This window comes from Curcuma longa, chromosome 9 (genome assembly GCF_044706935.1).
Source record: "Curcuma longa cultivar G26 ecotype Majalengka, Jawa Barat chromosome 9, ITB_CL_G26_1.1, whole genome shotgun sequence".
Classification (NCBI taxonomy): Eukaryota; Viridiplantae; Streptophyta; class Magnoliopsida; order Zingiberales; family Zingiberaceae; genus Curcuma; species Curcuma longa.
The window spans coordinates 9,392,625-9,409,361 of NC_133869.1; the positions used below are offsets into that span (position 1 = coordinate 9,392,625).

At 36.5% G+C, this 16,737-nt stretch overlaps 2 protein-coding genes across 8 annotated transcripts; both read right to left on the reverse strand.

The window, feature by feature from the left end:
* Nucleotides 1-1,178: 1,178 nt before the first annotated feature.
* LOC141834890 (p-coumarate 3-hydroxylase-like) lies at nucleotides 1,179-4,766 on the reverse strand. Its single transcript, XM_074722280.1, has 3 exons — nucleotides 4,241-4,766; nucleotides 2,265-2,659; nucleotides 1,179-2,040 (listed from the first exon to the last, which is right to left on the reverse strand). Exons 1-3 carry the CDS (start codon nucleotides 4,725-4,727, stop codon nucleotides 1,396-1,398), a joined length of 1,527 nt encoding a protein of 508 aa, XP_074578381.1. The 5' UTR covers nucleotides 4,728-4,766; the 3' UTR covers nucleotides 1,179-1,395.
* A 2,756-nt stretch (nucleotides 4,767-7,522) lies between these two features.
* Nucleotides 7,523-15,734, reverse strand: LOC141835386 (histone-lysine N-methyltransferase, H3 lysine-9 specific SUVH1-like). 7 transcript variants are annotated; one of them, XM_074722845.1, is made up of 4 exons: nucleotides 15,635-15,734; nucleotides 15,490-15,522; nucleotides 13,072-15,200; nucleotides 7,523-7,942 (listed from the first exon to the last, which is right to left on the reverse strand). In XM_074722845.1, exon 3 carries the CDS (start codon nucleotides 15,110-15,112, stop codon nucleotides 13,124-13,126), a length of 1,989 nt encoding a protein of 662 aa, XP_074578946.1. In that variant the 5' UTR covers nucleotides 15,113-15,200; nucleotides 15,490-15,522; nucleotides 15,635-15,734; the 3' UTR covers nucleotides 7,523-7,942; nucleotides 13,072-13,123. The 7 variants fall into 7 exon arrangements, with proteins under 7 accessions (XP_074578946.1, XP_074578944.1, XP_074578940.1 ...); XM_074722843.1 differs by having other exon boundaries at nucleotides 13,072-15,211; XM_074722839.1 differs by having other exon boundaries at nucleotides 15,451-15,522.
* Between the last annotated feature and the right edge of the window lie 1,003 nt (nucleotides 15,735-16,737).

Below are 16,737 nucleotides of genomic sequence, written 5' to 3' on the forward strand. Positions count from 1 at the left end.
AGCATCATTGCCCTGGGGATGAAATTTTCAAATCAAGCATCCTATTTAAGAATGATTGATAAATGGATTGATTAATTTAGGATAGACTTCTCTTTTGCTCCCGATGTATAATTGAATTGGTTATGATGGAGCAGAATTGCTGAAGTGAACAAGGATTAAATCTCGACGAAGCCAAGGTAATGTCTTCCTCCATCGTGGCCAACTACAGTTTCTCGATTTACATCCTCACAAATGATTGTAGAGTCGATCGTGCGGGGCCGTTGAGCTGACAGATTTCATATTTTGCTGAAATGCTAAAAAGGATAGACTTCTCATTCTATCCCTCCGGTTAAAATTAATTTTTCATATATCGATTTTCAATGCATTCGAGTCACATTTGAACGTAAAATAAAAATCTGACACTCTATTTTAGTCGGTGAGATTGTTCAATATCGAAAACGTTCGCAAGTGTTTTCTTGTCCCTCTTAGACGACAACTCACTTAGGATTTTCGATGAAACCCACATACTAATCTAGTTCAACTAATCCACATACTGACTTAGTTCAACTCTCTGCATTCAAGTTTAAAATTTTATTTGCCATCTATACTCTTGTTTCAGAATGATGCAAGAAGGTATGAAAGGTGTTTTAGTTTGTAGTTCTCGATCATCCGTAAAAGTATATAACATGGACATGTTTAGTCTTGTATTTGTGTTTGTCTTCTATGAGTTTAGAATGTCATTTTTAATAAACACACTGATTTGTTTAAATCTATAATTTCATTAACGAATTATGATATAAATTTTGTTGGATTTCAAAACAACATTATTATTGTGTTGGATGTATTCAGAACAATATTCATTTGAATTTGGAAAACCTCCACCAATACGAATTTAGTTGTTAATAATTTCAATATTAAAAACTTATAGACTTCAATTGATCTGAATAGAAATTGCACTAGAATAGCATGTTAGATCACTTTAACAGAATAATGACCTTCAAGTTTCACCCCTATGGAAATTAATGTCTCACCTGAATGTTGTTGTAAACAAATGCTCTTATGGTCTGAGAAGGTGGCCCCTTGTCTTAATCCTTTCCCATATCTTGATCCATTGATAAGAATGCCACTCTGAGCTATAGTGATGAGGTTCTCTACTCAATCAAAGTTGAATGAATATTAGTGCAGCAAGGAATGCATGCTTAAAACATTTGGCAGGTCACCGATTGTTAGCTTGCAAACAAACTACTTCACCTGAAGTTTTCACAAGCAACCAAAGTACAACGTAACTACACTGAAAGATGAAGGGTCTGCCAAGAAATTGCGATCATGGTTTATCAAATTCTCTGTTTCTGCTCACGACATAACCAAAAGTAATAGAAGCTTTGCAAGGGAAGAAGCTGCAAGAGTAATAGTGATTTAAATTTCAGCTGGGACGCGGGCGTATAAATGTGTCTGCAACCTAGGGTGCGCGACGACTTGCAATGGAGTATGCATGAAGGTGACCATCCCTGGAGTCTCCCTCATATCGACTTCCTCCGATAGAACACCATCGGGGAGTGTCCACTTGAAGTGGTGTAAGAGATGTGCCAACATTGAAGAAACCAAATTGATGCCCAGCTGTGCCCCAGGGCAAACTCTACGACCGGCTCCGAATGGTAGCACTCGAAGGTCATGACCTTTAATGTCGATGTCCTCCTCAAGGAACCGCTCAGGTCGGTACTCTAGAGGGTTTCTCCAAACAGTCGGATCGCGTGCAATTGCCCAAACATTGACAAGAACATTGGAGCCCTTGGGAATATCATAGCCACCAAGCTTGACGTTCGCACTGGCTTTGTGGGGAAGCATGAGAGGAGTTGGAGGATGGAGTCTCAACGATTCTTTTACGGCACACTGCAAATAAGGGAGATTAGCAAAGTCAGTTTCATTTATGATGCGCTCTCGTCCGATGACACGATCCAATTCCTCCTGGATTTTATCTTGAATTCTTGGGTTCCTCACGATCTCCGACATGGCCCATTCGACTGATATAACAGTTGTGTCCATTCCAGCTGTAATCATGTCCTGTAAAATAGTAATGTAGAATTAGTGCAATCAATCCTGAAAATGAAGATTAATTTGCTACAAAATCAAGATCCAACCAAGGGCATAACAAAATGGTTCATGATTTACCTTACTGCAATTCAAAAAATTTGGTTGCACTTAGCTAAATATCAGGTTTAATAAATAATAGCAAGTTTGATTATTTTAAGCAAAATGATATGAAGGATGGTAATGAAGTTACGAACCCAAAGAAGTCCAATAATTGTGTCCTCACTAAGATCATATTGGTCTTTCAATGAAAGAAGTGCATCCACAAAGTGATCCTTAGCTCCACTTTTGTAGCGCGCTTGAGTGTGCTCTTCCATGATGGTTTTAGTCAACTTATCCCTTCCAGCATTGTGCTTCTCATAGGCCTCTTCATCGAGTGGGAACATCCACCTCAACCATGACACAAATTCAGCAAGTGAGAGGGAGGCACCCAATTTGTGGCCATTGGAAACAATTGTCTTGAACTGAATTCCTTGCTCATCGATAGTACCATCTGGTTTCACAAATCGCTTCCCAAAAGCAAGACGTGTAATGTTGTTGAATGCCACAGCTTGCAGATGGTCCTTGAGTACAAAGCTCCGGCCAATCTTTTCTACAAAATCAAATTTGAATTTTATGTTAATAGACACCTTGATCAAATCAAAATTCTCATCAAAACATTTCAAAATTCTCTAATGCTTACTCTGTTGCATGAACAAATATTAACTTCAGTACTTTATATAGTATAGACATGCAATGCCATTTGATCAAGCAGCATGCTCTATTTTCTCTTACATAGGCCTCAACTTGCTTGGCCTGTGTTGGATATTTGAAATTTTAAATAAAAAATAAATTGTTTGCATATATCACTCACATTTTGTAGAAAATCATTTTATCAAGCAGCATGCACTATTTTCTTTTTAAATAGGCCTCAACTTGCTTGGCCTGTGATGGAAATTTGAAATTAAAAAAAAATTGTTGGCATATATCACTCACATTTTTTAGAAAATGAGGGATTAGAACCTTGTTTCCAATTTCAATCAGGATTGCATGGCACTGGATGAAGAAAATCACAGCTTATTTGTTCTAAAACTAGCAAAGGAAGAGATTCAAAAGAACCTGAGAGCTATTACACCATATATTGAACAGTTGCACTATGTATATGATAAACCTCAGTAAACATGTATAGTAGCAACATAATAGACCTAGGAACTTAAGTTGTGGAACCTACTAACAAACCTTTCTTTGGTCTAGGCCAGTTCTTGACTATCAATTCACTTCTCAAGTAAAAAATCTCCATCATCTCAACACCAACCTTTCTTTGGTCTACGCCAGTACTTGACTTTCAGTTCACTTCTCAAGTAAAAATTTTTCATCATCTCAACACCAACCTGTCTTTGGTCTAAGCCACTACTTAACTTTCAGTTCACTTGTCAAGTAAAAAATCTTCATCATCTCAACACCAACCTGTCTTTGGTTCTAGGCCAGTACTTGACTTTCAGTTCACTTCTCAAGTAAAAAATCATCAACATCTCAACACATCCTCAGTTTGTCATCTCTTCACTAAGCAGTTTGAGTGTTTGACCATTATAGGGATGGATCTCCCAAGGCCATCCACCGTATAGAAGAAATTCCCCAATATTTCATACATCTGCCACTAAATCTCATGGCCTCCAATGAATCAAGTTACTAAATGCAAGTGAAAAAATTCTCACCGAATCATATCTCTAATAATACAGATTTCTTGGCGACAAATGGAGCTGGGATGGATTAAACTACAAGCCAAGAGGGGATTGATAATCCAAGAAAGTTTCCACCATGTTAACACATTAGTTAAGCGATCAAGCATGTTGGGATCTGCTGTCTGGTCACGCACAAAACAATTCTCAAACAAGTACGACTCTATAAATGGCATCTCTGCGTTCGAATCAAGCAGGATGCGTGCACAACCAAATCTTGCTGCTCCCTTTGATTAGATCAACATCTTATTGATTGGCCCCAAATCTCAGTCTGCCTCCAATTCCAGGTGCCTTAGCTAGCTTTAAACAGACAAGTCACAGAGCAGAGGAACCAACCCTGTAAGATATGAAAGCCAACCTACTCTCCTCCTAAAAGTAGAAATTGCATCCCACCTGCCTACCTAACATGATTGCAATCAAGTAGCATACAAGAAATTTCTGGAGAATTCGATTACCTGGTTGCGTACAGACTCGGAAGATGGATTCGACCATGGCGGTGACCTCGTCCTCGCGAATGGGGCGGAGGGCTTCAAGGCGTTTCGGGGAGAAGAGCTCGAGGTTGCAGACCTTGCGGACCTTGACGTAGTGGGGTCCGTAGTCAGCCCAGATGAGATCTGCCCCGTTGCGGCTGAATCTGGCGGCCGAGCGGCTGCGGGGGCGATCGGCGAGCTGCTGGTCCTTGTCCTTGAGCACCTCGCGAGCGAGATCGGAGCTGGAGACGACGACGGTGAGGGAGGTGCCGAACCAGACGGACATGATGGGGCCGTACTTCTGGGCCCACTCGGCGAAGCACCGGAAGCGGACGGGCTTGATTTGGTAGAGGTTACCGACGACGGGCCACGGCCAGGGTCCGGGGGGCAGCCTCGCACGGAAGCGGAAGTAGAGAGCGATGAAAACGGCGAGGGCGGCGAGGCTCGCCGAGATGAGATCGGAGAGATCCATAGCGAGAAGTCGCCGGAGATCTGCGGGCGGAGGAAGTGGCGGTGGACTTGCTACTTGGGGCACCACTAAAATATATAATAGACGATGACTGATCAGACACCGCAATTTTATTTTAATATAAATTTTTTTATTTATTTTACAATTATTTTTTTAGAAAGTAAATAAATAAATAAATAAATTTAGAAGAAGCTTTTGACTCTTTTTTTTAAAAAAAAACTTAAATCAAGTATAATTTTAAATAGGTAATGTCTTTTTTATCCATATCATTTAAAAAGTCACTCCTCTTGTAAAATTTATCCTTAAATACCTTTTTATTCTTATTTTTAATTTTTATCAAAATTATATCACCTTATATAAATTTTAATTAATTTTGATTAAAATTGAAATAATTTTGACCTAGCTCAAAACTATTACAAGAAAAGGCAACTTCATCCTTTAGAATAATTTTGATCAAAATTATTTTATTTTAAAATAATTTTATACAAAGAACTCTAAAGTGAGATTATTTTATATAAATCATTTCTAAAGTGATGATATTTAATATAAAATAACTTTAAAGTGAAACCATCTTATTGATTTTTCTTTTATAATAGAGGTAATTTATAATAATTTGCATTGGAAATACAAAAGACAGAGTTAGACATCTGGTGAATAAAAAAGTTAGGTTAGATTTTTAAAATATTAAAAGTTATGTTAATTTATAGATTAATATTAAAAAAATATTTTTTAAGTCGAGATTTTCTGTTTATTAGTAAAATATTTTTAAGTGAGAAATTTTAAGATTAATTTAAATTTAATATTAAAAAAACTAATTAATTAATTTTTGTTAATGGATGAATCAATTATTTAATTTTTCAGTCCTACTTAATAAGAAACCTCTTTTTGTATACTCGGAATCAATTATTTTATGTAATTTTTCAATTTACCTTCTCATAGATGATCATGAAATCGCTGGAATCAGATTCTATCATTTTGTGAAAAAGAGTTATTTCATTCCCTTTTCTAACAAAATCTAGTTCGAACACTAGTTCCATAATTAGATCATGTCCAACTTAACTTGTTGGTTGTATCACTTTTGCTTGACTCGACTCATGAAGTATGTTGGATCGAGCACAACCTAAATCAGGTTGGGTCTATCTCAACCACCATCATAGTTTATATAATCGTGATGCTAAATAGGATCAGGAGGATCAGATCGATCGGGATTAGATTATAACATTTTAAGATCCTATCAAAAATCCTTGAAAAATATCTTTAAAAATCATCTATATATAAATAGATTAATAAATTTATCATCCTAATAATTTTATATGATCGATCATACGATGATCTATAAAAAAAATAAATTAAGAAATTATAATAGACCATCGCGAGGGACATTTAAGTGACACAACAATTTTATTCAAATAATCTAAAATTAATATATTATTAACGGTCCGGTGGGTGGGTAGGCGGTAGGTGGAGGGGTTGGTATCGAGTTGTTGACTAGTTTATTTTTATTTATTTATTTATTTATTTATTGAGTTATTAATTTTGGTGGATGTGGATGATGATATTCGTCCATGGTATGAGAGAGAAAGAGGTGGGAGGAGAGTTGGTGAGTGAAAGAGATAGCGAGTTTGGTGGAGGGAAATGAGACGATGTTTTACATAATTATTGAATTAATATAAAACTCGTATAAATAAATAATAAATAAATAAAAAGAATATTCAAAATATAAAATATCTAAGTTTGAAATAAATCCTTTAGTATTTTGAGAGGTAAAAATGCAACGTGATGATTATAATTTTGATTATTATTTGATATTTTTTTAATATAAGCTATTTAATTTTTATCAATAAATTGAAAGAGATGGTCTTGGTTGAACACTAGTGATTCAAATACTAATATGAAATGCTTACGTGGAAATCAAACCCTAATTAAATTCTTATCATTTTCCCTTACCCTGAGGTCACTATTATTCTTTATTTTTTTATTTTAATAATTTAGGTATCCATATCTTATGATTCCAATTAATTTAAAAACGAAATCGATTCCATATAAAATTAATTAATCAAAGTAAATCGATGAAATTAATTAATTATCTTCTTTCTTCTAAAACTGTGTGCAATTCGTAAAGTTTGACTCGGTTTGCCCCCTAGTATTTGAATTCTATCAAACGAGTCCACAGATTTCGATATAAAATAAACTTTGGCCAAACAACACTTCATAAGTGTTTGCATTTAATTAAACAAAAAGGGTCTAATTATCAACTAAGCAATTACTTGAATAGACGTTAGAATTCCCCAAGGACATGACGGGAAAAAATATCGCGGTAAGACATCCAATTTTACCAGGAAATACGATCAATCCCCAACTATCAACGTATTTACAAAAATTTTCCTCCAAATAAAATCACAATCAACTGATACTAGCATCTTGAGTCAATACGACTAACTGAGATTATCATTTTTTCTTCTGGGACTATGGTGCCGGTTGACATAAAGTTGTGACCCAAGCACCCACGGTTCGATCCCCAACTACGACATATTTATGAATTTTCCTTCAAATGAGAATCACAATCAAAGGATGTTGAACATTTGAGTTGGCCACTAACTTTCTGATTTATCCTGATGACCGGTGAAAAACTTCTAAATAATCGATCATCCCATGAATTGAGTCAATATGACTAACTGGGATTATCATTTTTTTCGAATAGACGTTAGACAACCAAAGAGAATTCGATAATATTTTTTTAATGAAATGTAAAGTAGGTATAAAGTGACAAATACATGATAAAGTAGGTATATATGTATGTTTCTTTAAACCACCGGTAAACCTCTTTTCAACAAATACATGATCTAAGAAGCCAGAGTTGTCGATCACAGCAAGAACAGAGTAGCCAAGCTAACTATTGCTCCAAAAGTACAGTTATCCAAAAACTACCTATCAAGATATCCTAACACATCAGTTTGCTTCACAAAATAACTAGGTTTAGTAGTTCTGCACATCAAGCAATCATCGGTGTTGCTAATTAAACAGACATGTTACACTACCAAAACAAGAGGTCAATTAGTGTTTCACCGTGCCAGTCGACCATTGTGCGCGATGAAGATAGACTACCGGCGGCAAAGAGAACATCGACAGAATCGGAAGTCAGTCGATATATCAGTTCCCAGATTTTATAATGTCGCAAGCCCCACCGTCGTATGCATCTAAGATCAAAATTCCTGAAACTGGAAAAGGACAACAAAGAAACATGAGTTAGGAAGCCTTGTCGCCAGAAGTATCTGCTCCCAAATGACTAGAGAGGTTTATCAGAGCATGCAGATCTGTTCAGCTCTAGATGGTAGACTTCATGCTACTGATTCAGGAAAAAAGGAATATCGAAACATGGATTACGAACAGTTATAGCCAACAGTGATACCCATCTAGTCTTTCTATATCTCTGTTTGGATAAGTGTTCATTTTCGAAGCATCATGGACCATTGTTTGATTTAAAGCATTAAAGACCTCTACTTGTTACAGTGCATTGTCGACAATTAATTGCATTTTCCAAATGTTGATACGCAGAGAAACAAAGAGCTACATGTTAAAATGAACCTGATCTTTGCAGCTCCAGTGAGTTTTTAAGAACTCAAGAAAAGCTATCACATTGTAGTGTCGACATTATAAAACAATTGTTGGAGTGCGACAATAAGTTAATATGGGAAGTCACTAGAAAGGATAAAACAGAAAAATATTTATATATAAGAACATTTAGATATAATTTCGATACATGATATAGTTTTATATAGTTCCACTATATAGTTAGCAGAGTTGAAATCTATCAGAGTGAAGATGTAATAGGAAGAGAGATTTGTAGAGAGCTCCATGGAGAGAGAATATTCATGTAGACACTTCAAAGAAAATTGTTGCCGTACAACATTATTACAACATTACTATAAGAAAATTGTTACTCTGCAACATTATTTAAGAAAATTGAACTGTGAAACATTGATTAGATCTGAAACTAGAGATGTGAATAAGAGGATAGGCAGATTGAGTTGACTATAGCGAGCAGTGGTACTTCAAATTGATGGAAAGAAGAGAGAAATATTTGCAGTTCTGACGCCCTAGAACATAACTTTAGACCGATCACTTCAAGATATAGGCATGGTCTGATTTTCACCCGACTTGAAATCCAAAAACAGAAGTTATGCGGGTTGATCTTGCTCCCACTGCCATTTAAAGGCGATCTTAACATGCAGACTAGTCTCTTTTCTGGTTATCTACCTTTTGTGAATCTCATGCAGACAAAATGTTTTTCTTGATCACACTTTCTATGGATCTCATGCTGAATAGGTATAGCATACATAGATAGATCACTCTTTCGGCTGTTTGCTTCTTATAATTCTACACATAAATTTGCAAGTTCACGAAGCATAGTTGTCAAACTAGTCCTTCCAATGCAGATAAGTTGAGTTGGATTGGAATTGGCAAGAGGCGATCCAATTTTGTCCAATATCTAGGACATGGGTTCAATACAACAACCAAATCTTATCCCACTAAGTGGGGTTTGCTATATGGATCTTCCTACGAGATTGGGCTCCATCCCCTACTATATCATCATCTATATTTGAAAAAAAATTATTCTGTTTTATCATTGTTAACTAAGTCTTCTTTAGTCTTCCTCTTCCTCGTTTAATGTAATTCTTCTTCCTCATTTAATATAAGTATTTATCATAGTTTCATATCGCCTAATTGGAATATTAATTGGTCGTCTAAGTACATGTTCGTATCTTAAATGCGTCTCTTGGAATTTTCCCTTAATAAGTGTAATACCTTCGACAAGTCCTTCAAAGTTTTCCCTCAATAAACACAACTTGACTTTCTCTCCAATGTTCTCATTTCTTAACCTACACATCCTCGTATGACCGCACATTCACTAACATTCAACTCCATATATCGTTATTTTGTAAAACTTCCTTTTAAGTTTTAGAAGTACCTTACAATCACAAAAAAAACACCTAATGTTCTCTTCCATTTCAACAATCCTACTAGTATTTTATATAACACAACTCTCTCGACCCTTCTATCATTTTGCAAAAACAATCTTAAATACTTAAAGCTCTCCGTTATATGTAACTTGTCATCTCTTATCTTAACAATTATCTTACTATGTTTAATATTACTAAATTTAAATTCCATACATGTTGCTTTACTCTCCGTTACATAGGTTCAATAGTTGTGAAAAAATGAAATGGTAAATCGCAAAGATCTCATAAAAATAGAAAGTGTTGTGAGATGTTTTTTTTTTCAAAATTGGTCAAATTTTCATCAATGTTGTTTCAGATCAATGAGGAAAAGAACCTAGGTTGGAGATCACACAAGGCTCTACAAGTTTGCAATCTGCTAGAGCCATTGGACTATATTTTGGTGCTGCTGAAATGCTTAGGAGGTGGCAAGAACAAGAAGAGGTGATTTGTATTGGGGAGACAATGGAGTGGCATTGAGGAAGAAGTTCCAACTTTGGGAGAAGATAGAGTGACGAGGAAAGCAAGTCCATGTCACGAAGGAGTGTTACATTGTTCTGAAACTCACTACCGATTTTCACAACCTTGGCAGTGAGTGAAGCTTCGTCAAGGTGAGAATTTGCATCAGTCTGATATCTAGATCAGATTGCCATCACAATAAGCAGCAGCAGTCTTGGATCTGAAATAAGTTGGCATCTCTTTGAGCACCCACTAAATCAACAAGGATGTAGTCAATTGCTTTTGTCTAGCATGAGATGTAGAAGAACTCCAAGTCAAACACACTAGTGATATCCCCACTGTCAGGTCTAAGTCAGAAGCTGTTGATGTTCTCTCCCCTACATGTCACTTCACAGATGAGACTGGAATATAGAAATGTGGACTCCTCTAACCAACACTGTCAAATTGTGACCAGTAAATACAATGACATTAACATCTTAATTGCTCTAATTTTGTTTAGGTCTGTTGAAATATCCCTCTGCAACGATAATAAACCCAGAAAAGACCCTAGAATTGCAAGGAGCACAATTCTTCAGGTTAACAAAAGTACTAGGCAAATGTGTTAGTGTCATGCTCTTTGTTTATAGATTAGGATGCCATCAAACCAAACTCTAAAAGATTTTCCAATATAAGGTTTGATTGATTATCTCATAAATGTACTTAGGGTTTTCGAAAGCCCAAAGTATATAACTAACTACTTGTATAGTCCATCTTATATTTTAAAGATGGTTTTCTACTCATCCTCTACCTTAATCCAAATCTAATGATATCCATTGTGCAGTTCAATCTTGGAGAATCATTTGGTTCCAACCATCAAATCGGGTATGTAATTAATTCTAAGTATGAGAAACTTATACTTGATGGTGATGAGACTATCAATGCACAATTTTCAAAACTCATAAATGTAGGGATGATATAAGGACTCATTTTTTCTCTCATAAAGACTTTTTCTAGGAGGCATAAACTAATCGTGTAATCCAAAGGCTCGAACTCTCGACTCACAAAAATAAACAAAATATTTTTAATTGAATGATAGTTCTATACGTAGGATTCTAAGCTCGTTTATAGGCTTGAAATAAAGATCAAGTCATCTAATAAAAAGTCTATTTTATCTGAAATTATAATCAACTTTAAGAAACCCAATTGATGCATCATACTAATCGTGTTGCCAAAGACTTGAATTCTTGACTCATGAAAAGAAAAATATTATTGAAAGAAGTCCTAATACAAGGTAGCCTAATCCCTTTTATAGGTTGACAATGAGATCAGTTCTTTGTAAAAATATGACTTGTTAGCTAAAAAGTTTAACAAATTTAAAAACTCTTAAAATTGTTCAAGTAGATTTAAACAAACTTCTAAAGAAACCCTAATTGCGTCAACCATTTACCTTATCTCTCAACCTCCATTAATGTACTAAGGTCTTGCTACAAAAATCTTATAGATCAAACATCTTCAAATCTTTACTTGTACAAGGTTGCCCATATCATTCACCTATATAAGATCACCCTACCTTCAGTAGACAAGCAAGGCAACCTCCTTCGACTCTGCAAGATCATAATAGTGGCCTCTTTAATTCTCCACCTTTACAAACATCATTTCAACTTCGAACACGATCTCAAACACTTGATATGGAGAGATAGATCACTAAAACCAACGGACCAAAAGGAGCAGGACTTTCTCTTGATATGGCAAGTGTTGAAGTTAGTTCCATTAAACAAGTATGTTATTATGCCTATATATTAGGACTTTCTATCTCAAATAATTAGTCATTTTGGGATGGAATAAGCTCCCCTATAGAAAAATGGTGCTACAGTTACACTTGTACCGCTAAGTAATTATAGGCATGAAAAGCTACATTAAAGCTAGAATGCTCAATGCCCATTAGTCCAACACGGACAAGTATAGTCCACTAAAAAACTATATATGTGAAGAGTGTCTTGCTCTTAAATAACTAATCATTTCAGGATAAAATAGGCTATGTCCTGATTCAACAACAAATCTAAGGAAGTTAAGAAATAGATAATGAAGGAAGAACATTGCGGCATGGAAAGGATATGAGGTATGCCCCCTATATTGATCCCATTCAAGAGTATTACAGAAAACCACCAAGAGGGGGAAAATATAGGTTTCTTTCCTCTCATTTATTACAAATTAGGTTCGACTTATTTTACATAATGCAGAAAAAAAAAGTCAGGAAGAAAGGAAAAAAGCTTTCATGAGAATAATTCCAAGACTTACCCTATTACAAACTATGTGAAATTATGAGAAGTTAACAAAGTTTCTAATAATAAGTTGTCAAGTACTTTAAATACCTGCCATGATTAAGACAAGAATAACATATGGCAAGTTGTAACTAGAACAAATAGATTTGAATATATGATATCACCTTAGATGTGCACCTAGCCCTTCTGGCATAATCCTCTTAAGCCAAAGTCCTGATTTAAATTTAGCAATGTCCTTTTAATTCAGCAATCATCATGGCTTGAAATACCACGTTGAGAAACTTAAACAGTTTGTTATTAGTATATCAACATTTACGTCTTCTAAACAAACCAACAGGTATCTATAACATTCTAAAATTGTCATCCATCAATCGAAAAACTGGTCAAAAGGAAGAGGTGATAATGAAATGCTATTTTAATCTTTAGAAACTGATGTGTAAGTTAACACCTAATTGTTGCTTTAGGTTTTCGACAACTTGCACTATAAAAAGAACATATAATAGATATAAAGTATACAGGGTATACAGCATAATGATGCAAACACTAATTTTTAGATGGGTAAGTAAGCTTCCAAATACAAATCAAGCTATCCACAGGAATAAGTCGTAAAAGGTCAGAATAAACCCTTACCTTGAGTTACAGGTGATTGCTTATGGTACTTGAGTATACAATTGATGAAGTTTTATCCAAAATAGCCTCGACAATTTGGAGCTCCACACAAGCACTTCTTATTACGGATTGATCCAGATCCAGGACCATAATCATACGTCAGTTCAGCCATAGGAGGAATGTGCTTCATTGCAAAGAACATTATATGTGGATACCCTTCATCACCATGATCATATAAAACTGGTTGCCAGAAGACATTGGGCGAGCAGCTATGATTAATAAAACGTGCTATGTTGCCTGAATTCTTTGCGCTTAATGTAATGGGAAACGACCTAAACACCTCAGTTTCAGTACTTAATTCTGACTCTTCCAATAATTCAGGCCTACAATTGAATCCCATTGCTTTTTCACCGAGATAAGTAGCTTGAAAGATATACTCATCCTCTTCAATTTCATCATCAATTTTGCTCCTATCAATAACCTCACCTGTATATTCACAAATAAATGTACCTGCTCTAATAGGGTCCCATGAACGAAGACCCCAACCACGATCACTTGTCCTGAAAACTTCAAAGTGAAGTCTGATACCCTTCCGAGTCACCCTATTTCGGCAGTTAAATGTGCATTGGCAAGATGAGCAACACTCATAAATCAATGGCTTACGACGTACAAGAAGACCCATTGAATTGTATGGTAAATCACCCCCATTGTGGTTGGCACAAGAGCAGTTCGTATCACCAGGGAGACAAACACTAAGGCACATGCAACCCTGTAGAGGCTTCATCATGTCAATAGGGTGGGGATGCTTGACATTTGTTATGTATACAAAATGGTTTGGCCCTCTCTCATCATCAACATCATTGACAAGGCAAACAGGGATATTTTCTGCACCTGATGATATGTCAGGTAATATCACTTTACCTCTACTTGATGGATTCTCTTTCCACTTCTGGGTCATTTTCCATATTGCAATTCCATCAGGCTGTCCTGGTTCTCTTAGCAACTTGTACTTAAACATGTTGAACCCTGCCTTATTTTTCTCTGTCCATGAGCTTTCAATCTTATAAAGTCCATCGTAGATGTATATTTTACCAGTTGGACAGTTAATATCTTTAGCACTGCGTACAACCCGAATCTGATTCTTCTTGTGAAAACTTCTATCAAGAGCAAGGTTACCTCTTTCCAGTTTCTGGTCATGCTTGCCGCTACCTCCCTGCCCACTGTAAATCAAGACATCAATGTCATCCTCTTCATTCTCATAGCCACCGGATGACACGACACAAATGGCAATAGGCTCATCTTTGTCACCGAAACTAGTTGTTAGGTAATCAATACCAGCCATACTAGGAGAATGCAAACCAATCAAGTTCATCTCAAACCTGAAATAGAAAATATCTCCAACTTCAACTCCTGGAATAGATCCGACCCTTTTTCCCACATTAGTCTTCACATTCCTAGAAGCCATAATGGACCCAGCTTTCAAATATTGAGAACGGCCACCCTCATCTTTTGCCTCATCCACTTGAAGAAGCCTTCTGCGGAGCGAATCAAAAGTCATAAGGATCATATCCACTGACTCTCTTGGGTCATCTGGCATAGGTAGTGACAAGGGAAGTGGCTTTATTAAACTCTTAATAAGTCGTTTGCGCTTAGCATCTGACCCTGAGCTTCCTGCTTGCGATTTTTTATCCCTCTTGCTCAAGGTTCGATTTTTACCTTCAAAAGGAGGGTTTTCCTCCTCCTCCTCCTCATCATCATCCACAGCTAGAATGCTTGCTCCTGCTGTCCAAAAGGAGCCAGAGGGTGGCATTCTAGTTGAAGCTGAGACTGGTGTGGCATTTATGGAGCCATTAGCACCAGACCTCGTTGCAACATGAGCAGTTCCCACATTCATGGCAAAAGGGAAGCCAACGGGACTGATGGAAACAAGGGGTGGCACATTTGACTGCGTAACCATCTCGAAGCCCAATGGTGCAGGAAACATTGGCGCCAAAGACCTCAATGGTTTCACATCCAATACCCCATTTTCAGCCACTGGAGTGCAATTAGATCTTCTTTCCATGACCAAACAAGCAAAAGATGATGCAGAATAAGAAGACCAAACTTTGACAAACTAGTAGTTCGTTCCCTTCCTCAATCAGTATGAACCCCTACAAAAACACTAAGAGAGAAGTCTAAACCACGAGTAATAACTTCCAAAGACGCAGAAGCAACAACGAATTATCTAAACCAGGAAAAGGGACCATTCGGACTTTTCCCCGCGTTGAAATAGCATGATACTAGTGAATCTAAGTCAACATCATTGAAACAAAAAAAAAGTAGAAAGAAAAGGAAATGACAAGAGATCACAAAGGGAACAGCAAAGAAGTTCAAACGCGACTAAAACCATCCTAGGGTTACCTCAGCCGAGTAAAACCGCAGGAGTTCATAAAAACGAACCTTTGCAAACTCGTGAGCACGGAAGTCGGAAACCTGGCACGAAATCGACGAGATTTCACAGATTCGACAGCAGAAACAGCCTCATCAACGCATCTAACAAGCAGCCAATCGGAGAAAGAGGAATAGAATTCGAAGCACCACATACCAGTGACGCGAGATTACGGACAGGAGATTTGAGCAATGCGTGCGAGGGGACGTCGATCTGCCTCAGGCGGCTCCTCGCGCTCGCAATCTGGGCTTCGCCTTTTTGCCTAATTGGGCTCTTCTTAGAAACCAGGGCTTCCGTTTAATGATTTCTTCACGTCATTCGCGATGAACACGATGCTGCGTCAGAGGAAAAGTGGGGCCCCCCTGCGTGGGTGTTCAGCTGGCGGCCTCACGGCCGTTGGATTTACTTTGATATCCGCATTCCCTCGTTCCCCGGAAAGCACAAACATAACTCGAGTAAATTAGTGACCCCAAACTGACTACCCACAAATCATACCTCGAGGTTTCTTGGCCATTTTTGTCGTTGATTTTTTTCCAAATAAACAAAAAATATTTCTTATATTTTATAGAGTTTGGCGATGGTTAATATTCATGTAATTGTCTTTAAAATAATTAGTTGGAAATAATATTAAAATAAAATAATGATATATTATTCATTTGAAATCATTTTATGAGTATCTTTTAATAGCTATTTAGTAATTATATAATCATAACGAAGCCGATTAATTGATGAACTAATTCATTAATTAGAGATTATCACGAAGAGGAACACTAGCATGACACATAAATTTTATCGGCTCTCATTAAGGTGGAATCGAGTCGATTTGTAGCTTATCCCAAAGGCAAATGTTCTTTTTCCTCTAAATTTTTATTAAAATTGCAAAATACCCCCCTCAAGTTTTGTAACAGTCCAAATGCATCCTCCAACAAAAACAATGCAAAACCCATCACTTTAACTCCTAAAACTAACGAGAAATCCTAGTCGATTAAATTGAACGAGAAGAAATCCTAATTGAGACTAGGTAGGGAAAATCCTAATTGGAGACTCAGCAGGAAAAATCCTAGGTGGAGGCTAGATAGAGAAAATTTAATTTAAAAGATTGGACGAGGAAAATCTGATTTGGAGAACTAAGTAAGGAAGTCCTGATATGAAGAATTGTCCAGAAAAAATAAGAAAAAATTTAAACAAGATATTTGACATATGAAAAGTTTACCTAGTGATTAATCCTATGAAAATCCTAACTACCTATGGATGTTTGA